Below are 27619 nucleotides of genomic sequence, written 5' to 3'. Positions count from 1 at the left end.
TTTATTTCATGAAGAATTCACTAATTCAGCTGGCATTATCATGACATTCCTGGTGAATTGTGTTGTTCTAAAAATATACCAAACAAACAACTGGAAAATTCTCTTAAAAAGTTTTAAAACTTTGGTTTAATACATTCTCGGTATTGTCGTGCTGCTTCTTTCAGTGTTTATTCATTGTTTTGCTGGTATCCTCATCAGTCTCACAAATGGAGCCTGTGGCGGCCCTTGTTCACTCGCTGCTTTCAAGTTCTTAAATGCTATGTTAATGCAGGCCCTGCATTCACTCATATCTTGCTTTCCATTGGCTTGCTCGCTGCAATTTGCTCCTAATGGCCCAACCACCACCACCACCACACCATCCCTCCCCCATCATCCTCCCCCCATTTTCCTCTAATACTTTCTCTCCGTCTTTCTCTCCTTCCAGCCTTGAGGCGTCCCGTTTCAGCTCCTTCGCTTTCAGTCACAATGCTGTGGAGAGGCTGAATGGGTGGGGTGGGGGTGGCGGAGGGGGCATTTAAGAGAGCAGTAGGTGGGAGTGGAGTCTGACTGCAGAGGGTCTCCTGTTTAAGAGAAAGAGAATTCTCTCTTTCACTCAGTCTCTCCCTCTCTCTGTCTGTGTCTGCCGCTATCTCTCTCCTCTCTGGCTGCACAACATCAGCCGCTCTCTAGGTAGACGCGAGGAAACACTCGGAGAAGAGGAAGAAGAGGGAGGATGACAGAGCTGTCAGCGCTCTGAGAGACGCAGACCAGTGTGAACACTTTCCAGGATTGGCTGATTAGATTCTTCAACCCTCATTCTGCTTATTATTTCTCATCAGAGGAGAGGCTGAGCGCTCTGAGCGAGGTAAGTCTCCCACTTTACCTGCATGGAGGTGTTGCATTTAAATGGGCATTTAAATGCTTCATCTCACTAAGACCTCTTAGAAAATGTAAAAGCTTCCAACTTTCACTGCTTCCTCTGAGCTTGTCCCACTTTCTGTCAGAGCTAAATGTGCCATTAGTAGAGCTGCAACAAAACACTTTCTTTTGAATGTTTTCTATTTATGTAGTTTACAGAGAAAACCTGCAGAAATTCAGAAAATTAGCTGATGTTCTAGTTTTTCTTGAGAAATGAGTCGGATTCGGCTCCTGGTCAGCGGCTGAGCTAAATGCTGGTCTCTCACCTCCACTGAGGAATGCGAGTGATGCTGGCAGTGGAATGATCATTACATCCTTGTGCTTTATAAGCCGGAACTTCAGAGACGAGCTTAATTGTGCTCTTTACTGCATCCACCTGGGTGCCATTTACTCTACTGGTGCTGAGAAAAGTTTTTGCTCTTACTGGCTATTTTCCATCCATTATCAGAGCAGGTAGAAGATTGATGATCTGAATTATTCTGCTTTCATTAGTGCTGATGCTGGGTTGTGGTCTGATGGTTCTGCAGCGCAGAGATGGTTTAAGTTAGTGTGTGTGTGTGTGTGTGTGTGTTTGTGTGAGTGCTGCTTCCAGGAGGAGGTCCAGCTGTACAATTTGTGGTTGCCAGCAGACAGTAGGCTTGTGTAACTCAGGAGACAGACAGCTGCTCTGCATTAGATGCTGCTGGTTGGTTCTTCTTCCAGGTCTCCGGCATACACACCGCCACACAATCGCTGCCTGTTCATCCCCATGTGCTTCCCAGTCCCCCATCTCCAGGTCAGCTTTTGGGTCCCGTGGAAGATCAGAAAGAGAGGATGTCTGACAGATTAGTAAATAAGCTGGTATTCACTGATATGGGTGTTGACGGCTGGATGTCAGTTCTGGATTCATGCCAGTCGGGTGTTTCTATGGGAAAACAAAGGTAGTCTGTGCTTTCAGCTGTCAATTATATGTTAATTGAAAATGCTGAAATGCACCATAACAGCAGCACATGTAAAGCTTTCATTGTTGTAAATCATTCGCTGCTGGTTGGATCGGACCAACTCAGGCTGCATTTCTACATTTTGTGCAAACAAAATGCTCACACCTCTTTAAAGTTTTAGCATCTAAATCTGCATTACAGCCAGCGTCCTCTTCTCCTGAAAGTCTTTTAGGTGGTTTGGCTTTTTTTTTTTTTTTTTTTCTCATGTTTAGACTGTTTGACTCAATCTGCTTCAGGAAAATCACATTGTTGCAGAGCTGTGGGACAGAGTGGGCGAGCTGGTGGCTCTGTGAGGAAGCAGACGTTTGGAGAGGAGAGAGGTGGGCTGGGTGGAAAGAGACCCCCAGGATACCAGGGCAGCTCCTGCGAGATGGTAATTGTGTATGATGAGGGGATGTGAAAGTGAAGGCGGCTGACTCAGACTTCAGGCTGCTTTTGCCTAAAACTTCTCATGTAAACTTTTAGTCAAATTTTAGATTTATTGTCAGAAATGTGTCAAAAATGGGTTTGAGCGCTGGTGAGCGCGAGGAGTGGTGTCTGATCTTAGGATGCAGCCTACGCTTGGTACATGAATGTTTCATGTTGCTTTGGCGGTGCATGTGAGAAGCTACTGACAGTGACACTTGCTATAACGATGAGTGGGAAACGGGCTTTTGTCTGGACAGCTGTCAGCTCCCAAAGCTTCATGCCCTACAAAGCTCTATGAGAGGGTGACCCCACTTAGCTCCTCCACTGGTGATCCGGAGCGTACAATAATCATGGGTATTCATGATGACCCACGTCAGGGAGGACTCAGGAGAGATATTTGGTTGGACTATATGAATCGTAATTGAGCTCCCTTTGGTGCTTCTTCTCGTCTCTCCTGTCTCGTCTTTGACGTTTTTCCTGGTTTTGGGTGAAACTGTTTATTATTTGTATTAATGTTCTCAAAATCAAGGTCTTCAAGAAAAACTGAGCCAGATTTGGCAGATGTTACAGCTGCATTTTGGGTGATTCTCACCTGCTCTTCAGTGTATCTGAACATTTTCTTACTCAGACATCATCAGTGAATTGTTTCAATGCTGATTCATAACTCTTACTGAGAGGATCCCATGGTAATAGATCCTCCTCAGAGTTAGGGAAGGATCCTTTACAGCTGTGTTTCTAGGATGCCATGTTTTAAACTTGACTAAAGATTGAAGGACTTTCTGAAAGTCCAGGAGGTTTTCCAAGGAGATGGGTCCTCCTGGATCACATCCATCTCAGGCTAGGAAGATTATAAATGGTCAAACAGTCAATTACTCCATACACACACCAGATATCGGCAGATATGTGTTGATAGCTAGAGTCTGTTACTTATCTTTGCAGGCCTTTGATGAAAACAATGGGACACTAACAACCCTTTGACTTGAGTCTTTTGAAGGATCCCTGACAATGACAGTGATCAGTGAGATTTGAAGATGGGACATTTTAGATGTGTCAGACATTAAGGATTTGACTTTGAGACGCACCCTAAGTTCTTCATTTTCTAACATTTCAGTGGTTCAGTGCCTTCTGCATTCTTGAGACACCCACAAACTTTTGGGAATGTTATGCCTCAAAGAGAAGATGGACCCCCAGCTAATAGATACTAATTACCCAACAACCATGTCAGTTTTTCAGCTTGCGGTGACACGAGCTCTTTTGTTAGGACCCTTCCTTTATGTGTTTTTCCAAAGCAATGACAGAGTCTTTCCCAGCTTAGAAAAGACATGACTGAGAAGGTCCCATTCTATCAAGGAAGCATCCTGACTTTAAGAAGGACTTAGTGTCTGCCTGAGGTCAAAACCTCAACATGTTCACCTAGATGGTCAACTAATCTGGTTATTTATCAGCAGCTTAGCATTGTCGCCACAGGCATTGTAGCATGTCTATGTAGCATTTAAATTAAACTACTGCACCCCAGGAATATATTAAATGTGGAAAAATGCTGCCTCACAAATCTGCCAGGATGGCTGAATCTGATCTAATGTCATTAAAAGATGTAAAATTGCTACGCTTGTCCAGAGATTTCAATGTAGCAGTTTTCCAGAAAAAGGTACAGCTTAGATTTTAATTGGTCAGCTTGTCGATGAACAGCACCTCCATATGTCTACTTTCCAAGTCTAACTGGGCTAAGTTTGCAGAAATGCCTGGAGGACATTGTAAAAGGTGCTAATCAACTATTTTGACACCTTTACACAGAAATCATTGGTTTCAAACTCCATCTGTCCTCCCCCTTCATTTATGATTCCTTACTTTACCTCACTGTCACTTCCACATTGTTAAAGTTAATTTACGTCTTTTCAAACATTGCCAAATGTCACCACCCACATACTCCTATGCATCCTTAACGTTGGCATAGTTGTTACCAGATGCATCCATTAGAGGGAAGTACCGACTTCAGAGTTCACCTCTGACGTCAGTTTCAGACAATAGCAATCATGGTGACTGTGGATGATGAGGATGCACATACCCAGGAAGAGACAAAAAAGCAAAAAGAATGACAGATGGTAGTGGTCTGAGCCGCCATTCACTACGTTGTGGCTTTGATTTCTTCTTTATCCCTTTCTTGGTCACATATGAGTTATACTACACAACACTGCCCCCAGGATTTCTGGTGGTATTGCTCTGTTCACTCCATCAAGCTGCATATCTGGCTCTCTGAAAATCAACAAAAAAATCTGCATGTAAAGGAACAAGAAGATTGGCAAAAGGTTTCATTGCATACCTATGTGTCTTTTTTTTTTTTTTTTTTTTTAAAGAAGCATTAATGGGCCTTTAGGTACTAAGGGTGGTCTATGGTTAGAGCTGATTTGCAGGATTAGGCTTGGTTTATGTGTCACTAGAAAGTTCCATTGAATACCACTTCACTTTCTTTTTGCCCTCTGGTTTTGAGTTGAAATTTACAAGGCTGGGAAACTGCAATCACATACTGTAAGTCATGACATTCTTGTCCTGTTTCCCACTCATACCCACTCACATTAGTCACCATCACACAACAAAGACCCCCCTCTAAGAGATCCAGTGTTTTAACCCTCCCAGAAGGTTTCAAAGAGTCCTCTCATTTTAATAAGCAACAGGGAAGGAGGGGAAGCTGCCACCGCTAGGGGAAGCCAACAGATGAACACATGCAGACGACTCTTTGCTCCTCTACCGGTGACCTCGCACATTGGAATGCATGAGCCGTAATGTTCTTGAACAAGATGGGGGCCCTTTGGAGAAGGGCAGACGATTTAAACTGGGGAAAAAAAGCTAAAAAAGGGGGAAGCCAATGAAGAGCCGACCCCGGGGACCGAGGTCATTAGGCTCATACAAGTGTCTGAATGGAAGGCACTCGCAATTTGGACACGCAACATGCTTCAGGCTTTCAGACAGACAAGGACAAACAGATGTCCTGGTATCACAGCCAACATGCTTCCATTTCTAGAGAGAGGAAGAAAATCCTTTCCGTCCTGTTTGAATGGATGCAACCAACATGCAGTCTGTGAAAGACCCTGAAAACTCCCCAACATGTTTGCTTCACGGGGTCTATATTTACCATTCTTGTCACTTTCCACCGAAACACTAAGAAGTTTTACACATCAGGGGGAGCGTATTCACTAAATTATTTGCTTAGGGGCATGAAAAGAAGATCTAGGTCAGGAAGTAAGTTTGCCAGCAGCATTTTTCAATCTATAAACCGCCTCATTCTTGATGGATTTCCACACCCGTCTGTCTTTTATGTGACTCAGTTGCAGTCATGCCAATGGAGCAGACAGAAATCTTAAAAACCAAATGTCTCATAGTTTATAAGTTCTTAATGTAACCCAGAGAGTAAATATGGAAATGGATCCTTTTTTAAAATCTAAAGTAATAAAAGATACGAAAAAAATCTTCCCACAACTTATGATTCAAAGATCTCACATGAAGAGCAAATTGTGCAAAATGAGCCTGCAGAAGCTTCTCTGAGCGTACAGAGAGAATGTGGTCTCACCTAACAGCTGATTACCTGAGAGGGAAGGTGTTAGTTTCATGGTAAGCTTAGACAAGCCCCTGAAGTGGGCATTAATATGTGTGTGTAGTGTTACAATACAGGCAGCAGCCAGGTACTAGTCAGATTTTTATAGTAATTGCAGTGCAGTGTGAAAGCTGATGAGAGGAAGTCGCTAGAATGGAGGGCTGCGCAATTACAAGCGTCTGGAGAAAACAGCCGGTAGATGAGCTGTAAAGGCGGCGCATGACGCTGCCAAACCTCTGTACCATGCGGGGGTGAAGCTAATAAACAGTAGGTCACCAGCACTCAGCATGTTAAAAAGCTCCTGAACAATGACCAGCATCCAACCCCTCCATCTGGACCCAGCGAGAACAGCAGCACAAGACGGAGCCACCGCAGGGGAACGACCATAAAGAATATTGATGGTCTTCAAGGCAAATCATGATGCTGGAACAACTGCACCAAGGTTTGACTTCCTGCTCTTTGGATGACCCAAAGAAAGATCTTCCACATCAACATTTGTTTTCTCCCTATCGTTGTATTAAAGATGAAAATTGGCTTTGCTTGAAGTAAAAAGGTTTTCTTTTGTTTGTTTTGGGCTGGTATCAATCACACGTCAGCTCTGGCTCTGTATCATTCTGGCATTTCTTGTGTGCATGATATGGCTCACGGCGTTGGCAGAACACTCTCCAGATAAGTGTTTCTTCTGCATCTCAGATCACGTCCACCTTATCAGCCCTGAACACACTGACCCCTACCATTCCACCACTATCTGTGTCATCAGATCCAATGGGGTCACAGCGGAGAGCTAATGAGCGTAGCCTCACTTTGATGAAACTAATCTTCTAAACACCATCAAAAAGGACATGTTCCCCATTTCAGGTCATGTTAGTCAGATAAATTATTACTTTTTTACTACATGGAAAAGGCCAAGATGTTTATCTCCAATCCACTTTATTCTGATCCAGATTCCTATCTGATAAAGCTGTTGTTGACTATGGTTTATCTGTTGCTGCTTAGTACGATTGTTATTAATTTTAATCCTTTAATAACATACGTATCATATGTACATGCAGTTTCTGAGACCTTTTGCATCACGTTATGGTAAAAACTTTGCTCAGAACCCTGTTTCTACCAAGGCTGATGCTTGTCTCCTACTCCTGATGGATCCTTTTTCAATTCAATTCAATTCAACTTTATTTGTATAGCTCCATTTCACAACAATGTTGTCACAGGGCATTTTACATACACGAATCAACATACACATCATTTCGAGCCAATTCATACATATCCTATAATAGAAAGCAACTGACTGCATCGAGTCATGACTTTGGTCCAATCCTCCATCCTGAGCTGCATGTGGCGACAGTGGGAAGGAAAAAACTCCCCTTTAACAGGAAGAAAACCTCCAGCAGAACCCGGCTCAGGGAGGGCAGCCATCTGCCTCGACTGGTTGGGGTGGAGAGGACAGGAAAGACAGATCAACATTTTTGCGCTATAATAATTATCACACAGCAATAATCGGTAAATATCCAGAAATTGTTCTTTTTTATGACACTTTGTTTAAATAAAAAATTAAAGAATGCAGATAAAAAAAATATTTCTTGGGTCGGTTTTAAAGGATTTAATTCAAAGCATTTTCTCCCAAATGTTCAAGGAAATTTGGGATATATCTGAAAAGCTATGATTTGAGCCAATAAATGCTCCAAAGCTCAAAGGTATCCAGTGGAGTCTCATCAAATAAAGCAGAAATAATCTCTCAGAATTCAGCTGCTGTTTACCAATTTCTTAATAGTGAACACATGTTTTTAACAGGTGAATTAATTCAGCTTTAAATGTGTTGGGAAAGACAAGTAAAGGACTCAGACGTGCGGCCCCTTTAGCATTCAGCTGGAGTTCCTCTTCTGGGCATCCAGCCAGTGCAAGTCCAATATTCACTCCCCGTATAAACATGGTTTTGTCTCCAGCAACTCTAAAGCAAAGTATCTGTCTCCTCAGCTGATAAATGTTCCGCTTTTGTCTCCAGCATCTCACCAGTGTCGTCTATGAAGTCTGATAATGACAGTAAAGGACTGAAACACACATGCAGATGCTGGAGAGCCGAGACGGATTAAAGATGTTTGAGTATGACTAATGTTACATGATTTGATCCATTTTTGATATGTTAAACAGTATGTCAGTCAAATCATCTGCAGCGTCCCTCACAACAACTGTGGAGGCTTATTCCTGCTTTGGTTGCTGTGTGGGTCTACAGAGCATGAACTCAAACCATTAATACAATTCATTAATTCCCATTAATAATTTTTAACCCTTATTTATCTAAGTGGCCATTTGACACTCATATAAGCAGTCCTCATGCAGACAGACTCCATCTAGCCATTTTCCAGCCATGAAATGCAAGATAAGGTCTACCACATGGTTCACAATAACAATTAATCTTCTCAAAATTTCTTTCCAGTAGTCTTAATCAAGAATAATAAGATCTAGGTTCACTGGATCTGGAGAAATTCTTCATTTCTGTAAGACTGAGCCAAGGTTTCCATCTGAATTATGGGCTCAGCAAACTTTTCATGCTGTTTTTTCTGACTATTGAGTTCGTTACGTGAGCACTCTTTCTTTCCACTGTAGGTGAGCCCATATCTGTCTATTTATTTCTTATTTGCATGCAACAGTTTATGCCTGCATGAAATAAAGATATAATCCAGTAAAAAGTAGAATCCCTCCAGTAAGTTTATGGGAGATTTTATAGGAGGTTTTGGTTGCTGAGAGCATAATGTGATCGCAGACCGTCTCTGCATAACCTGCTGAACTTAACTTTGCCCGTGAAACATCTGTGTGATGAGGCAAAAGCTGGAAGACTGTCAACGGCAGCCCACAGAGATGAAGCTTGTTTTTAGCTAATTAGCTGTGTTCTGATGTCATGACCTGACCTCATCACCGTCACATTAAAACCTAATCCTGCGCTGATCTCTGGGCTGCGATGGCTGCTCGTTCACACACACACAATGTGTCCACACAGTTTTCTAACACCACAAGAGAGCCCTGCACCTCGTTTCTCTGCCATTAGGCAAGGCCATGCTGTCAGTCATTAAGAGGTAGGAATAGAAACACGGTGTGTGTCTTTGAGAGTGTGGTGAGATGGAATAAAAACTTTTCTGAGCAGCAGCAACTGTCCCATCGATCCTGCGTCCAGCAGTCGAGTTCCTGGAAAATCACCTGAGTGTTTGATGATTACAACCTCAGCAACTTCTTTATCTGTCTATCTAAGACCTTGGTGGAGATCCGGGAGCTGAGTCGATGCTGTGGTTCTGTAGGCCAGGATGTGGGGAGACTTTCCTCATGACCAGATTAACATTTGTGACTCCTTGTGATGTGAAGAGTGTGTGTGAGGTGCTCCCAAGTGGCTGATCATCTCACTCCTTTACAGTGTGACAGTATCTCAAGGTGAACCCCCCCTAATACACACACACACACACACACACACACAATAGCCCCCTCATGCAGCCCTCATGCCAGCGACCTAGATCTGGATTCTGTACCGGGGAGGCAAGCTGAGTTTTTGTCATGCGTGACCTACTAAACAAGGCAAGCTTGATAAATTCTTAAGAAATGAAAAGAAAGCGTCAGACCTGCTTAACATACAGTCCTGGGACTTGAGTTGTAGTTGTAGTCATTGAATATTTACAGCTTTTACACACCAAGTGGGGCACGCTGCTTCATTATTCAGTTTGTTTGTTGTTGAGTTATCAAGCGGATGCTGCGCTGTCTGTTTACGCTGCTGCCATTATCCGCTGATGGTTAGTGGGTTTTTCTTTTCCCCACATGAAAAAAAAAACACATTGTCTGTACTTCCATGTCGGGCTGTCTTGTGAAAATAACCTGCTACACGTTGCAAAGCCTGATAATACCTGCCTTTCTTTTGTATTCTCACCGAAACAAATTGCATTTCCTCCTCAGAAGGACTGAAAGCTGCTGCTGAATGCGCGCCGAGCTGTATTTTTCACTTCTGATTTATCTTGGACCTGCCATATGGTGGAGGTCTCGGCAAAGGTGAACTACAGCGATGATTACGTTACTCAGCATGAGGTCCTGGCTCAGATAGAAAGTTCTGACTGCTGTGTGTGTCTTTAGGAGGAGGACAGAAAGTCTGCTCATCAATCTGTGAGCCAGCTGAAAGTAAAACTTTTTTCTAAAAGCGGTGGGGGCGGCACTGTAGGAGGAAAAGATAACACTGGTAATGTCATCATCCTACTAGGAGCTATTCATTTCCGCTGTAACAGCCCTGTCTGGATGGAAACAAGATCAGCGCTTCAGAGCTGTACATCCCATAGTGGGAAATGACTGTAAAGTTTCTTATGGAGAGTTTGGACTGCCTGAACATCTGGATACAGACATGAGCTGAGGAAGCAGGTCACTCACCCTGCCACATACCTTTATTATATATTCCAGTCATGAATCAGATTATTTATTTAAAAGATAAACAGGCTTTTCCTTACATGCAGGAAATTATTTTAACCAAACATCTTATTGTCAACTGGCATCTTAGTCAGGGTGTACCTTTCATCTTACCTAAAAAGCCATCCGCCAACCCCGACCACAACCCCGCATTGGATTATGTTGGTTTAGGAGACGGATGGATGGATGGTTGGATGGATATACAGACAGACGAATGGATGGTTGGACGGACAGACAGACAGAAATATGGATGGATGGATGGATGGATAGATGGATGGATGGAAATATGGACGGACGGATGGATGGATGGATGGATGGATGGAAATATGGATGGATGGATGGATGGATGGTTGGACAGACAGACAGAAATATGGATGGATGGATGGATGGATGGACGGACGGATGGATGGATGGATGGAAAAATGGATGGATGAATTGATGGATGGATGGAAATATGGACGGACGGATGGATGGATGGAAATATGGACGAACGGATGGATGGATGGATGGATGGATGAAATATGGATGGATGGATGGATGGATGGATGAAGGGACGGACAGACGGATGGATGGATGGATGGATGGATGGATGGAAATATGGATGGAGGGACGGACAGACGGATGGATGGATGGATGGATGGATGGATGGATGGAAATATGGATGGATGGAGGGACGGACAGACGGATGGATGGTTGGACAGACAGACAGAAATATGGATGGATGGATGGACGGATGGATGGATGGATGGAAAAATGGATGGATGAATGGATGGATGGATGGAAATATGGACGAACGGATGGATGGATGGATGGAAATATGGATGGATGGATGGATGAAGGGACGGACAGACGGATGGATGGATGGATGGAGGAATGGAAATATGGATGGATGGATGGATGGAGGGACAGACAGACGGATGGATAAATGGATGGATGGATGGATGGATGGATGGAGGAATGGAAATATGGATGGATGGATGGATGGAGGGACAGACAGACGGATGGATAAATGGATGGATGGATGGATCGATGGATGGATGGATAGATCACCCCAAGGTTTATTTAATGGCACATTATTGATATAAAATTCAGTTTAATTCATTTAAATTCTGTGTCTCTGGAAGCCATATTAGATTCAAAACTTTTACCATGAACAATGACTCGTATGACCATAAGGGTAAGTAGGGGTCCGCAACACAGCCACCCAGACATGGGTGATCTCCGTGGTAACGACCACACAGACCGAGCAGGCAGAACCGGGTGCATGGAGGATCCTCATGAGGAAACACTTGCATTAAAAAAAGATTTGTAAAAAGATAAAAACAAAGATCAAATTACCTAAAACATTATAATAAATAACAGAAGCAAGTATGATTTAAAAAGACGACTTTTTCCATTTCTCTGTAGACACTATTAAAATCATATATACCAGGTTTAACCCTTTAGTCGCTAAATTGTGATACATACCACGTCAGAGAGACAAAACTTGTTCCCAAATCTGTATCATAGTCAACATTTTGTCTCATCTATAGGATGCCTTAAAAATGGACCAATAGAGGGTAACAGGGAGCCAACGAAGAGAAGCTGAAACTGGAAAAATGTTATATTTGCTTTTCTTTTGGTTTGATGGGTTTGTTTATTTCTGGGCACCAATCTTGGCTCAAATGAAGACCATCGCTCTAGGGTTTTGTTTAGTCAGTGGAGGGGAGAATGGGTGTCTGATTGGTGCATCCATTCAATTTAATCTCCTTTAATACCATAAAATCAATTTAACATTCCTGACAGAGAAAGACCTAATTGCTTTTGAAACAGACCCCAACGAAAACATTTCCAGCACTCCACTGTGTGAGGTATAAAACTTCAAGTGTTTCCCTTGCACTCTTTCACAACAGGGTTATTTAGATCAGTTGCAGCAAATTGGTGTGTGCCAGCAGGTTTTCCCTGGTAAAATTCTCCTCACATTCAACCGCAAGGCAGGCAGGAGGTTTTGTTGCAGTTTGAGAAGCTAACTATAGAACAAAAACATGTGAGAGAACAACAAAGCAGTAGTCAGACTGTATCAAGTCCTTGTCTACAGTGCCAGCAACCAGCTGCATTAGCATAGTGCCAGGACCACAGGGTGCCCATGAAGGAAGTCCAAGCAGAGGGATCAGCTCTGTGTTTCTCAGGGTCACACTCAGATTCTCACATTATGATTGTTGTGTTTGGTGCTGAAGTAGAATCTACGGCATCTAAGTGGAGAGACGATAAATTAGAATATCTGCAGCACTTTGTGGATGTTTCTGCTCTTTATCTATCTCTGAGTGGTCCAGAGTTCTGCCAGAGCTGCAGATTCTCACACAAAGCTCGCTTTGGTCTCTCTGGGTTGGTTTTCGCGCAGAGGTCCATGTGGAGAGCAGCCAGCATTAAAAGTGAGAAAGCCGACCATCCGCCCAGAACTAAAACCTTAGCAGCAACTCAAAGCAATTTTCTGGCTATTTTGTTGACTTAATCCCTGGTTTGTAATGCCTGGCCACTGTGGCCAGGCATGTGACTGTATTTGTGTGCGTTTGTTGGTGTGTAGACATGCAGGAGGGGTGATGGGGGCCTTTTTTCAGACCCCCAAGGTTCCAAATCCTCAGTGCTCGCACTTTTACTGTTGCTCCATCCTTGCATGTTTAATCAGGGCGATGGGGAAGGTTTGGGGAGGAAGGCGTGAAGCCATGAGAGATGCCTCCAAGCTAAGCTTAGCTGTCAGCTTGCGTAATCACACATCAGGCCGGGATGAAGACACCAAGCTACCTGCTGACTCCGAGTCTGTGTGAGAGAAAGATGTTCTTACCAAATCCCTGATGCGTGTGATGGAGTGGAACATAGAGGAGAAAATTAAACACCATCATGCAAATTCAACCACAGAATTTGAACGTGTTATTTCTTCTGCTGTTAACCTTTAGAGCTGCCAAAGCACACACAAGTTTTATTAGAGGTAGGAAATGGTCAGCGTCAGCATCTCTAGGTGAGGTATAAAGTTCTATTATTTAAACTCAGTCTGGGTCAAATATCTCTAAGCAAAAAAAGATTATAAAAAAAAATCAGGTGAGTGGTTTTGTGAGGAATCTGTGTTTAGTTTTATTCCTTCTGTTGGTTTCTGAGTCCATAAATGAGTCACATCAATATAAAATGCTTTAAGACTCACATTTAATTCCTTTAATTCTATTATCTTTAACTAACCTTAAAGTGGAACTATTATGTGCATTTCAGGCTAATTTATTTTTATTTCTGAGACCAGAAGGGCTGGGATTGATGGAGTTATTGTCACAAATCGCTTTATTTACTTCAGACCGACCCTCTCCGTAGGCTGTCAGATCAGCCTGTGGGCAAAACGAGTGGATTGAGACTCTTCCGCATTAAGCCCCGCCTCCCGCCACTGCACTACATCGGGAGCGCGCACCGCACCTGCTTTCACCGTCATTGTAACATCTCATAAACAGAAGGATTAGGCTAATATGAACTCAATAATAAAACAAAATACAATGTCAACACATAGCATACAGCCCTACATGTTGGAACCTGAATCAGAGCCTGAAAACGAAGTGGAAAACAGCAACCCACAGCAACGAATGCAGCAGGATGTCTCTCTTTGGTAAACTCACCAGCCATCGTTGGAAATAACTTTATCCCACGTTTTCCACCCACCTGATGTATTTGTACATGTCCTTGTTAACCTGTAGAAGGTAACCAATCACCGAACCTTATCCCCCGGGACGTCACAAGGATTTCCAAGTAGAAAAAACTCTCTAAAACATAAACATATGTTTAGGTGATAAAAAACAGTGTCGTTCACATGCCTGATGAGGATTCAACACTGTAACTCTGTAGAAAGCTCAGAAAACTCCAAATACCATAATAGCACCCCTTTAATGTTTGAGTCATCTTAAGATGAAACGGTAGCAAAGTCTTCCATGCTGTCTGGATTGTACTCTAGCAGTCACAGAGCTGAAAGACAACCCAGTGGCGGACAGATCTGGAGTCCAGGAATGCTGGCCTGCCGGTTTGCAGGTATAGCAGCCTCTCTGTGCTTTTACAGGAAGCCCACAGATGGTTTAACCACACACCAACATCAATCTGTCAGCTTGGGTTGTGGTCCGGGCTGCGCAGAGCAGAAAAAAGCTCCCCACCTTGCAGGTGTTGCCGGGGCTATTTCTGTCTCGGCAACCTGTCTGAACGTGGTCAGGAAAAAGGGGACGCTTTGCACAGATGCTCAAGGTGACACGCCACCCCTGCAGTAATTGCTGCTTTTGGCCCTTGGAGAAATTGTGAAACGAATGCCCTGTTGACATCCACTAAGTGTGTGTCTCCTCCACTGAGAGCAGAGGGGCTAAAATGGGTCAGAAGCAGCAACAGGATTGGAGGTGTTCCTTTGTTGGGGGGAACAGAGAAAGGTTAATAGCGTTTTAGCGGGATACCATCGTATTTCACTCCAGCTGTTCTCCCTGGTGTGAATGCATGCATGAGTGAGGGGTTGAATCAATACAAAATGACAAGGACAACCTGGAGTTCAGAGCATCGCTGCTTTGCAGGTGTGTGTTTGATTCATGCAGAACTGTGGCATGTTTGGACCTGGAAGGAAAGTTCTTTAAAGTAATCAATCACCCTCCGTCTTTCCTTGTCTTTCTCTACAGGATACAAGACAGGAATATTTGTTTGATACCTGACTCTTTGGGACTCGGCTGCTTCCTTCTTAAAGGCTGCAGTGTGGGGGTGAAATCATGGGGATGAAAGGCTTCCTCTTAACCTGCGTAGCTGCAGGTGTTTTACTGCAACTGTGCACCGCCGGCCTGGTGAAGAAAGTCATCCGACACCGCAGAGAGACCCTGGTGCCCAAGAAGACCCAGGAGAACCTCACCCTGCCCCATCCCGACCAGCCGGTCGTTTTCAACCACGTCTACAACATCAACGTTCCCTCAACGTCCCTCTGCTCCGTGGATCTGGACTCCCCCGGAGGCACCGAGCTGAAACACAAGAGCGGCCCGGTGGACATGCAGAACACTGAGCACATGGAGCACACGGTGGATGGCGACAATCAGATCGTTTTCACCCACCGCATCAACATCCCCAAGCAAGCGTGTGGCTGCGACAACCAGCTGCCAGACATTAAAGACATCCTGAACCGGCTGGAGATGCTGGAGTCCGAGCTGTCCAGTCTGAGGGAGCAGTGCGGCAGCGGCGCCGGCTGCTGTGGAGCTCAGGTTACAGGTAGCTCCATCGCCTCTCATTTCAAAAGATCAAAAAGTCAGAAAATGCTGCTACGCGTGGCAAAAACAGATTTCAACCATTAGAGAAAGGACAGTGAAGCACTGATGTCTATTCCTTTCCTAAAGCAGCTTTAATTCCTACCAAAGTATCTGTCTAGTACCACTTTCAGACATGCAGGGAAATTAATAAACAGTCTATTGCAACAAAATAATGTCTTTAAACCCGTTTCCATGACGACAGCGTCCACAGCAGTTGAGGAAATGAAAGACAAGAGGGAAGCAAAACAAACCCAGCAGCTATAATGGTAAAAGTCCCATTTTCACTGGTCCTTAAACTGCCCTCTACTGACCCTTGTACCTCTATAAGTGGGCTGTGTTAACTGCTAACAGGGGAGAGCTGTAGAACAATGATGGCAGTGTTTCTTACTGACTCCTACAATTAACGTCAGCTGAGGACAGAGGATGGCAGGAGAAGCGGCTATGGAGCAGTTACCTGGGTACACTCAAAAAAATAATCCTGGTAAAAATGTAGACTGTATGTATTTTAATTTCACCTAAATTTTCCATCCAATTCTATTACACACATCCAATGAAAATATTCACATTCCTCACACTGTTTTAACTGCATTGAGTTTATGTGAATAAATTGCATAAAGTCAATTTAGATTTAACTAAGGTCAATGCAAACTTGTATATATCTTATGTACATTTTTAGGGAAATATTTACATAAAGTTTTGCTTTCATTCCAATTTTTTTTTAAAAGGTAAAGTAATCTTTTAAGTAACCTTTATTTAAACTATTAAATAAAAGAGGTGTATTTGAACATTTCCCTTATCATGTAATAAATTAAAAACCAACTGGCAAAATCACACAACAAACTTGATCTTATATTTTATGTTCAGTTGAATATATTTTTATTTCATTTGACTTTTAAATATATTAGAAAGGATTTTCTAATTATTATTCTGTTGACCTGTCCATGATTATTATTTGAGTGGATATGGTAATAAAGTTCTCAGGTGATTTTGCCAGATGGAGCCACAGTAGAGACATTCATTACTAATGAGAATTAATCTGTTTCATGTAGCTGATTTCATGATGACACATCTGCTTTGAACGGGGTGATGAGATTGTCTAACGCTGCCTAACCTTTTCTTTTCCCAGGTGAAGTGTCCACAAAGCCCTACTGTAATGGACGAGGGAACTGGAGCGCTGAGTCCTGCAGCTGTTCGTGTGAACCTGGGTGGAAGGGCCCGAACTGCACGGAACCAGAGTGCCCCAACGACTGCCAGGACCAGGGTCGCTGCGTGGACGGCAGATGTGAATGCTTCGAGGGTTTCGCTGGAGACGACTGTAGCATTGAGATCTGCCTGATGGACTGCGGGGACTACGGACACTGCATTGAGGGGTCTTGTCTCTGCGAGGAGGGCTTCATTGGTGAGGACTGTTCCCAGACAAACTGTCTCAACAACTGCCTGGGCCGTGGACGCTGCGTGGAGGACGAGTGTGTCTGCGACCATCCTTGGACGGGTTTCGACTGCTCCGAGCTCATCTGTCCCAACGATTGCTACGACCGAGGTCGCTGCATCAACGGTACCTGCTACTGTGAGGACGGCTTCACGGGAGAAGACTGTGGTGAACTCACCTGCCCTGATAACTGCAACAGCCGTGGCATGTGTGTAAATGGCCAGTGTGTGTGTCAGACCGGCTACAGTGGCGAAGATTGCTCGAAGCTCACCTGCCCCAGTAAATGCAACGAGCGAGGCCATTGCTTCAACGGGAAGTGCATCTGCGATCCTGGATTTGAAGGCGAAGATTGCTCCGTCCTCTCTTGCCCTGACAACTGCAACAACAGGGGCCAGTGTATTAATGGAGAGTGTGTGTGCGATATCGGATACCAAGGTGACGACTGCGGCGAGCTCTCCTGCCCCAACAACTGCCAAGACCGGGGTCGTTGTGTCAACGGGCTGTGCATCTGTGACAAAGGCTACGCTGGAGAAGACTGCAGCATCAAGACATGTCCAAAAGACTGCATGGGGCGAGGAGACTGCGTGGACGGAAAGTGTGTGTGTTTCGTGGGCTTTACAGGGCAAGACTGTAGCGAGCTGACCTGCCCCAATAACTGCCTGGACCGCGGTCGCTGTGTGAACGGGCAGTGTGTTTGTCATAAAGGTTTCGCTGGGGAGGACTGTAGCGAGAAAACGTGCCCCAAGAACTGCCTGGACAGAGGTTACTGCGTAGACGGCAGCTGCGTGTGCTACGAGGGTTTCACCGGTCCGGACTGCTCGCTGCTCACCTGCCCAGCAGACTGCCAGAACCAGGGCCGGTGCGAAAACGGAGTGTGTGTTTGTGACGAGGGCTACGTTGGAGAGGATTGCTCTGAGGGTACGACTGACTAATGCTAACTTATAACACTTTTCACTGGCTGTGTTTACATGGAGATATATGTTCTGATTAAAATCTGGATCAGAATAAAAAGACGTCATGTAAACATACTAATGAAAACCTGTTACATGCATGTCATGTTAGCCAAACATCAACATTTATGTATCCCATAGTTTACCTTATGGTGTGCATTGCAGTTTTTGTTTTACTTAATAGTTAAGACTAATCTTAAGTTTGTGTTGTGTTTCACAAACTTTTCAATTCGCGACCCCCAGAAAACTGCCAGAATCTTCAGAAATTAGGAGGATAACATGTTTGGTGGTGGATTCAGTTTAATCCTGTATTGAACCACCTACATGTCCAAAATCAGCTTCTGTCAAGAAAATAATGCAGAATTCAGACTTTTATGTGATGTGTGTCTTAATTTAGTTGTTTATGTGTTAAAAAATGAAGGTGCTAATTGACAGATTAATCTCTGCATCAGTGGTTTGACAACCCTGATAAAAATCCTAAATTTATTTGTTAAATATAGGCTATAATTATGTGGCGACCGCCTGAAATTATCTAGTGACCTTTGTGTGGGTCCTGACCCCCAGATTGAGAACCACTGCACTAGTGAAAGGCAAATTGAGACCATGCAGAACTGATTGATACGTGCTACAAATACATTACTCAAGATTTTAAAAAAAAGAAAGTGAAATCTGTAAAACAGCAATGAATATGCATTCACAGAGCAGCAGCACAGTTTCTTCTTCTGCTGTTTTATGGAAAGTCAGACAACTGTGCGCTTGTCGGACCTTTCTGCTGCGCTTGTCAGGATGATTCATCCCATCCAGACATTTTTTCAGGACCCATGTAAACAGTCTGGTTCTGATCTGAATCACTGCCAGTGAAGAAATTTGGCAAATAGAAACATTGACTCTGTTCGTTTGCTATTTGGGAATTAAGGCCCATAGATTTTCAGATTAAAGCTGGTAACTTAAATGTTACAGTCCAGTTGCACAAGGTAACATGTAACGTGTATCTGTTCCTCATAGTAGCGGCGCAAACAGAAATTGGAAGACGGCTCATTAGCCAAAATCCACAAACCATGAAACATACAAGCAGTCAGGCAACAATCCTGAACTTTTTTTTGTGACATGGAGCTTTTTTAGATTAATTTTATTGTTGAGATTCTTAAACCTTGTGGCTCTGGTTCTTACTCTAACCTTGACTGTTAAAAGTCAGGTTAAAGTTTTACCTGGTACTACAGTCAGCTTCCCATCTCAGGATGGTGTGCAGCTTACACGCCTCTATATGCAAACCACAGTATACCCACTTTGGTGTTTGCACCTTATAGCTGAGTTGCGCCGAACTCTCCATGCATGTACACGTCATTTGCCTACAGTTCATTGTAGAGGTGTGGAAAATGTTTTTTCTGCAAAGTATCTCCTGAGAGCTCACATTCCCTTTCTTTCTGTGTCTGATGTTCCTTTTCTGAACGGAGATTGGAGAGTTGGAACAGTTACAAGTATTTGGGCTTAAAGCTGCAGAAGAACTCGGTGGACTCCTCTTCCTCCCGTTTATTTTCATCCTGATCATCATGGTTAAAAGAGACGTGAAGGATGCATGATAACACACAGCAATGTTTGAGAGAAACAGTGGTATGATGACATGTAAATGGTGCCAATGCGTTTCTAAAAGGCGAAAGATTCAGGAAGATGGTCACTGCGAATGTAACTTCTGCTGCTGCTTCTGTTCTGAGATTAGTTTGATATATTTTGCTATAATGTTGGTTGTGTTGATGTTCCCCTGGCAGAGCGACATTAGTATTCAGCTGGACTCTTGCTACAAGTTGTACTCAGTCAGTGTTGCATGCAAACTGATGTCTGCTGCATTAATCTGTTTCTTAATCCACAGCTTGTACTTATTTTTACATTTTTATATTTATAATTCCTCTGTATTTATCATGGCTTAACTCTGAGGAATAGAGGATGCAGTGTGTGTCATCCAGCTTTCCAGTCGTTGAGCTTTTATTGATTGAATATTGTTTTCTCGGGTTTTCTTGACTGAGTTGGCATGGTTGTGTTTTCTAGAGGTGAAGTGATGAAGCTGTGCACAACTTGTGAATACTGATGTGTAACTGCACAGTCTTGTAACTTTAAGTCTGTTGACGTCAGAGCCTGTTAGACAAATGTTAGACGTTTTATTTCCAGGTAACAAGGTTCACGTTTTCCAGGCCGAATATCAGACAAAATCAAGTTTTTTTTTAAAACTGGTTTTTATTTAGTCAAATAATTAAATCACAAAATCTACAACAGATGTATTTAATACAAACATAACATTACAAAGGGACTAAAAGCTACAGGCTGAAGCGTAATGATTATGTTTAAGCCTGTCCGATTTAAAAACTTAAACTACCCATCAATATGTTTCAGTTTTACAAAACAAATTGACAAAACCAAAAAGAAAGGTGTCTTGGTGTAGAGGCAGGAAAAAACTCAAACTGGGGAAACTGGTCAGCTTAATCCTGCTGGGATTAGAGTTTTTCCTTCGGTAGTCTTTTAGGCAGAGATTTGTTGAGTTTGTTTCAGATTAAGTTCAAAACTTCCGACTGAACTACCTGACAGGATTTCTCCTTCTTAAATTGAACAAATGCATTTAGTGACTTTGTTTTTTCACCTCCTGCCAGCATTATTATTTTTATCCTTCATACAAGAAGGAGTTAAGTCAGAACGTTGTGTCTCTTCTTGCAGTCTCACCTCCCAAAGACCTCACAGTAGTGGAGGTCACCCCCGAAACGGTGGACCTGTCCTGGGAGAATGAGATGCATGTGACAGAGTACCTGATCACCTATGTTCCCACGGCCCTGGGAGGCCTGGAGCTGGACATGCGGGTTGCTGGGGACCAGAAGGTAGCCACCATTCGGGAGCTCGAACCGGGTGTGGAGTATCTGATCAGCGTCTATGCTGTACTCAACAACAAGAGGAGCATTCCTGTCAGCGCCAGAGTGGCAACTCGTAAGTGGCTGTTCTGCATAGACGATCCTAAAATACGACCCAGAAAAGGCTCAACATGAAAATCTTCATCTGTCTCTGTTAGATCTCCCTGAGCCCGAGGGTCTGAAGTTCAAGTCAGTTCGGGAGACGTCAGTGGAAGTGCAGTGGGACCCCCTGGATATCCCCTTTGATGGGTGGAATCTCATTTTCAGAAACACGGTGAGTCCTTCTGCAGCCGTGAATGTTTCTGTGCTCCAGGACACAGTTACACCGACCATTTTCTGTTCTGGTGGAAACCAGAAACTAAAAGATCCAACGCAGGACCCCCTAACTTAATGCGTGCATTGCCCAGTCGTCAGAAAGCAGGGACAAGACCCTCTGGAAAATGGCTCAGCCAAACCAGAGGGTGAAAACAGAGCAGTTTAAACTGTCAACAAGCCCTGACAGATCCAATGCAGCAGCACAGAGTGGTTGCTACTTTCTTTATTGCTGAGTGAAACCTTTCCAGGCAGTTCTACTGGGATCTGCCCAAAGCCACACTGAATTAATCCTAAATCCTTGTCAACGTTCAAGTCCCAACACCAGCAAGAATGCTATTTTGCATGATTCACCTGTTTTCCTTGCACATTATGCCAGGACTGATCTTTGTAGATGAAGACTGATGCCTTATTTTGTTTTGCTGCTGGCAGAAAGAGGAGGATGGTGAGATTCTTAACTCCCTTGGCCATCCTGAGACCACCTTCGAGCAGTCAGGCCTGGGTCCAGGGCAGGAGTACGAAGTCAAACTGGAGGTGGTGAAGAACAACAAACGTGGACCGCCAGCCTCCAAGAACGTTGTCACAAGTAAGTGTCCACATTCGTCCTGCAAGCTGGCTTTCTACACTATTACATGCTATGTTGGGAGGTTTTTTTACCAGAACGTCTGAGTTTATACTCGTTTCTTTGCAACTTACTTAAAGATACTTCGTTTTTACAACTAAAGAAAAGTTCTAACGTGCGGATGTAAGCGTCCTTTTATTGTCTTGTTGATTACAACAAAACATCAAAGCTGCTTTTAACTGTATCCATCCTCAGATTAAAGCACAACATAAACAGAAACACAACCTGTCCAAGGTATGGACAAATCCAGGCTACAACTGGAAGTTGTCCTTCCGCCACTGCTGCAGTACCATCAGGATGCTTTTCAGAGAAAGAGAGAAGCAATTCTTACTCATATCTTAATGATGTCAAAGATATAGGAAGGACTCGTGCAGTTCTTGGCTGTATGAAGCAGTGATTGATGAGGCGTAATTTACCGTGCACTCTAACAGCTGATGGCAGTGCGAGCACATCGAGAAGGAGCACCACGCAGAAAGCAGAGAGATGAAATGCTGTCATGGAGATAAACTAAATGGCATGAGAGCATTGTTATAAAAGGATCAAACATAAACCTGTAGCTCACTTCAGTCTCACCAAACAGTTGTCAGTGTGACAGTAAATACATGTACACATGCACGTTGCTCCAAGCTGAACATGCTGCAACATGCTGCAGCGGGCCAAGCTGCTGCAGTAAGACAAGCTGCTGCAATAAGACAAGCTGTTGCAATAAGACAGGCTGTTGCAATAAGACAAACTGTTGCAGTGGGACAAGCTGCTGCAATAAGACAAGCTGTTGCAGCGGGACAAGCTGCTGCAATAAGACAAGCTGTTGCAATAAGACAAGCTGTTGCAGCGGGACAAGCTGCTGCCACGGGACAAGCTGCTGCAATAAGACAAGCTGCTGCAGCGGGACAAGCTGCTGCAATGAGACAAGCTGCTGCAGTGGGACAAGCTGCTGCAATAAGACAAGCTGCTGCAGCGGGACAAGCTGCTGCAATGAGACAAGCTGCTGCAGTGGGACAAGCTGCTGCAATAAGACAAGCTGCTGCAGCGGGCCAAGCTGCTGCAGTAAGACAAGCTGCTGCAATAAGACAAGCTGCTGCAATAAGACAAGCTGTTGCAGCGGGACAAGCTGCTGCAATAAGACAAGCTGTTGCAATAAGACAAACTGTTGCAGCGGGACAAGCTGCTGCAATAAGACAAGCTGTTGCAGCGGGACAAGCTGCTGCAATAAGACAAGCTGTTGCAATAAGACAAGCTGTTGCAGCGGGACAAGCTGCTGCAGCGGGACAAGCTGCTGCAATAAGACAAGCTGCTGCAATGAGACAAGCTGCTGCAGCGGGACAAGCTGCTGCAACAAGACAAGCTGCTGCAGCGGGACAAGCTGCTGCAATAAGACAAGCTGTTGCAGCGGGACAAGCTGCTGCAGCGGGACAAGCTGCTGCAATAAGACAAGCTGCTGCAATAAGACAAGTTGCTGCAATAAGACAAGCTGCTGCAATGAGACAAGCTGCTGCAATGAGACAAGCTGCTGCAGCGGGACAAGCTGCTGCAATAAGACAAGCTGCTGCAATAAGACAAGCTGCTGCAACAAGACAAGCTGCTGCAGCGGGACAAGCTGCTGCAATAAGACAAGCTGTTGCAGCGGGACAAGCTGCTGCAATAAGACAAGCTGCTGCAATAAGACAAGTTGCTGCAATGAGACAAGCTGCTGCAATGAGACAAGCTGCTGCAATGAGACAAGCTGCTGCAGCGGGACAAGCCATGGTGCTGTTGCTCAGAGTAAATGAATAATTTGGGAAATATTGTGAAAAGTCACACTGTTATCAGGTAAACATTGTGACCAGAGAATAAAAATCATTTAGATAAAGACTAGAAATAACAAAACTATGTCAAATGTCTGAAAAAATAGAAATGTTTGAAGCCATTTATTTTCCAACTTCAGCAAACTTATTATAACCATATTGATGGATGGTCCGATAACCCTCTGATGAAGTATTTTACTTCTACTGATATGTGAAGAGCACTTTTCTTAGTCTTTAATAATATTTTACTTTTTATTTATTTTACTTATTTGATTCATGTTATAAAAATATTTATAGAATATTATATGGCCATATTTTTATATAAATGCTCTATATAATGGACTGGACAACATTTTCTTGTCCTGTTTATTGTAAAGTTGGTAAGTACATGTACATGTATATTGTACATAATTAGTTTATTCTTCAGTGACTGGCAGTGTTCTGGGTGAGTCTCCTAATGTCCACCGAAGTGGCAAAATTACAAATATACCATCATCACGAATGAATATCGTTGAAAACAGATTTTCAATAGACATCCGCTGTGGTGGACACGATGCATTAAAGAGTTAAAATCAGATGAAGCAGAGTTCACATTGATGCACTGACACCTAATTATTATGATAAGAACTAAAACTAAAATAAGTAAACAGCAAGACGGTGCAACGCATAAACCAGCCGCCACTGGACACCTTCAGCCCTCCCGCAGAGATTCCTAAACTTTGTGTCTCTCTAAGTTAACGGTGTCGGAGCGTGACACTGAGCAGTTGCTCATGATAAGCAGACCTATCCAAAATGTACGTAAACCTCAGTGATAACTATGAATTGTAGACTAAGGTTTTGGGACCTTTGATAACAGACGTGCACGTACTGCAGGGCTTTATGCGCCATAAAACGACTTGCTGCAGCTGAAGCTGCGTTGCAGTCACCGGGAACCACCTCGTGCTTCATAGGGAAATGATGAAAACTGGAAGATGGGTTTTTATTTTTAACAAGGTTTTATTTGGAATGTAACTTCCATTTTTTTAATCCTTCATAATTTTGACTAAGATATGCAAGTTTTTGTCTTGTTGATGGTTCTGTTTGACTCCGGGAAGTCCAATGGGAGTCCCTACTAGAAGAACTGAGTGGGACTCTTTTCACTCTCCTCGTCTGCAAATGGTCCAACTGGTTGTCAGGTTTATAACCACCATCAGGTGGTTTCTGCTCTTAATATTCACATTGGCAGTACATATTAGAAACATTAGTTTGCATTTTTTATTGAAGTTTAACTTGAAATCATTAAAGTCTAAACTACATTAAATCCTGAGCAAATTCTACTCGTGTTAAAAGATAAGTTTAGATCTTTCTTGGTTTAAATGAGCAAATGTGACAGCAGCTGAAATATAAACAATTCACATAATTTTTACTTTGCATCAGTGCATTTTGGAAACCAGAGTCTCAGTCGAGTGTGAAAACTGTTGAGGAAAGTAGATGTGTTTTACACCTAGAATTGCACAAAAACTAAATATCGTAATAAAAAAAAATAAAAAAAACACACACACTAATGGAAATACCTACATTTCGAAAAATATCCCAAATATCTAAAAAAAATTGTATACTCTTACGAGGTGGTTTTCAGATGTTTTGATGGGGAAATATTTAGGAAATTTTTTTTTTTTTTTCACATTTACGTGTCCCAGGAGTCGTGACTAGTGTGTTTCCTGGTAAAGATGACGCAGTGTGAAAGAAGCAACAGCAAATTTCAGAGTTTTCTAAAAGAAAATTTGGAAGAAAAGCTTAGTAGCAGCAAGTAGGAAACCCCAAAAGTAATGCTACGTGGCAACTTTAAAGAAGCAGCAATTCTAGTAAAATCTCATCAGCTGGACGTGCCTTTACGAGAACTGAGGCTTATGTGCTAAACACTGTTCAATGGAAACACCTGCAAATCACAATTGTTGTTTGTTGAAACTTCCAAATATCATTTTTATTTTACAAAAAACTGTGATGGAAACGCAGCTACTGTCACAAAGAGTCGCTGGACAACAGAATTGCTTTCATCTGGAGGTCTCAGGCGTTGGAGCCGCCCCCACAAACCCTGATCTTATAAAACTTTTTTGTTGATTATTTCATGTTTTGTATAAACAGTAACTCATCACTAACCATAAAATTTTTACTGAACCGATCTGGAGTCTTCTGGAGATTAAATTTCACTCTAAAGTTCAGCGGTTGGCATGGCTTCATTTTCTTGACGACAGACACTGTTCGACAGATTCACAAATCCAGAGAACCAAATGCGAAGAGGCTGCAAAGGCTCACGGGAAATGAAGGACTTTCCCTTTTTTTCATTATTAACTCCTAAATCTGAGTTATCTCCTTAACTTTCTGTTATGCTCATAATCAGACTTAGATTTAGTTCTGGTTTAACAATAAAGTTGGCTCAATGACTGGCAGACCGTGCAGAGAGAGACATCCACCAACATCACTAGCATTTAAGTTTGGGTTTTTACTAATGTTACAAATTATACCAGAAATTAACTTATTTAAATCATTTTGAAGAACTTAATTTAGTTACTTGTTACTAATAGCAACAAATGTCCCTTTCATACATACATTATTTTAGACAAAAATACAAATTGTTGCATATATTCTGCAAATATATGCAACAATACTTTTTTGTTTATTAGTGATATTTTGACTTCATTGGATTTATTTTATGTATTCGATGAAATATTTTTAAAATAATATGTAATTATGATTATATAATGTAAACATTTTTTTATAAAATATAGCTGTATCATTTTCTTTTCCTATTTTCCACAAAGACAAACTGCCGTAATCACAATGTATGCATGCCAACTGTGACACGCAACATCTGTCACCTGCAGGTGTATATGTCTCCTCTCCACTTCCATCCTAAGTTCCTCCAGCAGCTCCAACATGCTGAATAAGCTTTAAGTATAATGATTCTTTTCTTGTCCATCACAAAAAATTTTCACGAGAGTGAAAAGCACGTTTCTTTGAATCTCCTTGCTTTGTTGCGATGTCTCCTTCTTGTTACAATGACTGCCGTCATGTGCAGAATTACACCCACGCGCTGCATGTCCTTTGAAACATGTTAAATATAGATGCAGTTTCTATCAGCAACAGAGACCTCAGGTTTCATAGATCACATTGCAGGTTTCAAATTAATATATTTACATTTTCTCCTCTCAACATGTGCAGAATAGTGTGTGAACACCCCATATTGCATATTCATTGCAGCAGACTGGATGCAGACTTGCTATTGTGCACCTTTGAAAGATGCAACCCTTGCGATGTTAGTAAATCAGTTCGTAGTTTTGTTGCATGTGCAGTGAATTTGCACATGTTTTAGAACATGCAAACCTTTAGTAGATCCGGAGCTATGTGTGTTGACTTACAAACTGTCCGTCTAATTTATACCCAACCTTTTCCATGACATATACAAAGTTATGTGCTTGTACGGATGTTCTGACTCAGAAACTGGTAATCCGATTACAACCAGGGTTAATATACTTCCTGTGTTCTGCAGGCTTGAGATGCATAATAAGGGTTTATAGCTCTGTTTAGCTCTTCTTCAGGTAAGCCTGAGGACAAAGACATAGACATGAGATAAAGATGAAAAATGTGAGAAGTGGTGATTACCTGTCTGCTTGCCAGTTGCAGCTTATCGTTATTGATGGATGCATGTACTGGATGGTGTTTTTCTCCTCTCATATGAATGCAGACTTTTTACGGCGAAGGTGCTGCTCTGTACCGATGGTTTCTGCAGGAGAAAATCTTACACTGCAGAGAATGAAAGATCAATATCAAATAATTGTGATTTCAAGCTTTTACTTTTGGTAAAAAAAAAAAAAAAGAGAGAGAGAACAAAGATTTTTGCAGGAGAATAAGTTACGGCTTGTTTTGCAACATTAGAAGCTGAGCTGTGAAGATGAAAACTATGAGATTTTCTAATATGTAGAGCCATCAACGTTAAATGCTTACACGGGTTGTCGGATTTTACCTGTTCTGGACGGTTTGGGTTTCTTTATTTGGGTTTTCCATCTTGCAGCC

At 42.8% G+C, this 27619-nt stretch overlaps 1 protein-coding gene across 2 annotated transcripts in view; it reads left to right on the top strand.

The window, feature by feature from the left end:
- The first annotated feature begins 556 nt into the window (after window positions 1-556).
- The window catches only part of tncb (tenascin Cb), a 62236-nt gene continuing 35173 nt past the window's right edge, over window positions 557-27619 (top strand). For both annotated transcript variants that reach the window (XM_079251143.1, XM_079251144.1), the window contains exons 1-6: window positions 557-844; window positions 14967-15540; window positions 16705-17925; window positions 20661-20924; window positions 21007-21122; window positions 21593-21746. In XM_079251143.1, the coding sequence (XP_079107269.1) occupies window positions 15054-15540; window positions 16705-17925; window positions 20661-20924; window positions 21007-21122; window positions 21593-21746 (2242 nt within the window). In that variant the 5' untranslated portion in view covers window positions 557-844; window positions 14967-15053. The remainder of the gene's footprint in view (window positions 845-14966; window positions 15541-16704; window positions 17926-20660; window positions 20925-21006; window positions 21123-21592; window positions 21747-27619) is intronic.

Source organism: Telmatherina bonti (assembly GCF_933228915.1).
Source record: "Telmatherina bonti genome assembly, chromosome: 13".
Taxonomy (NCBI): Eukaryota; Metazoa; Chordata; class Actinopteri; order Atheriniformes; family Telmatherinidae; genus Telmatherina; species Telmatherina bonti.
The sequence above is the reverse complement of the archived record's forward strand: the minus strand, read 5'-3'. Positions and strand labels throughout refer to the sequence as shown.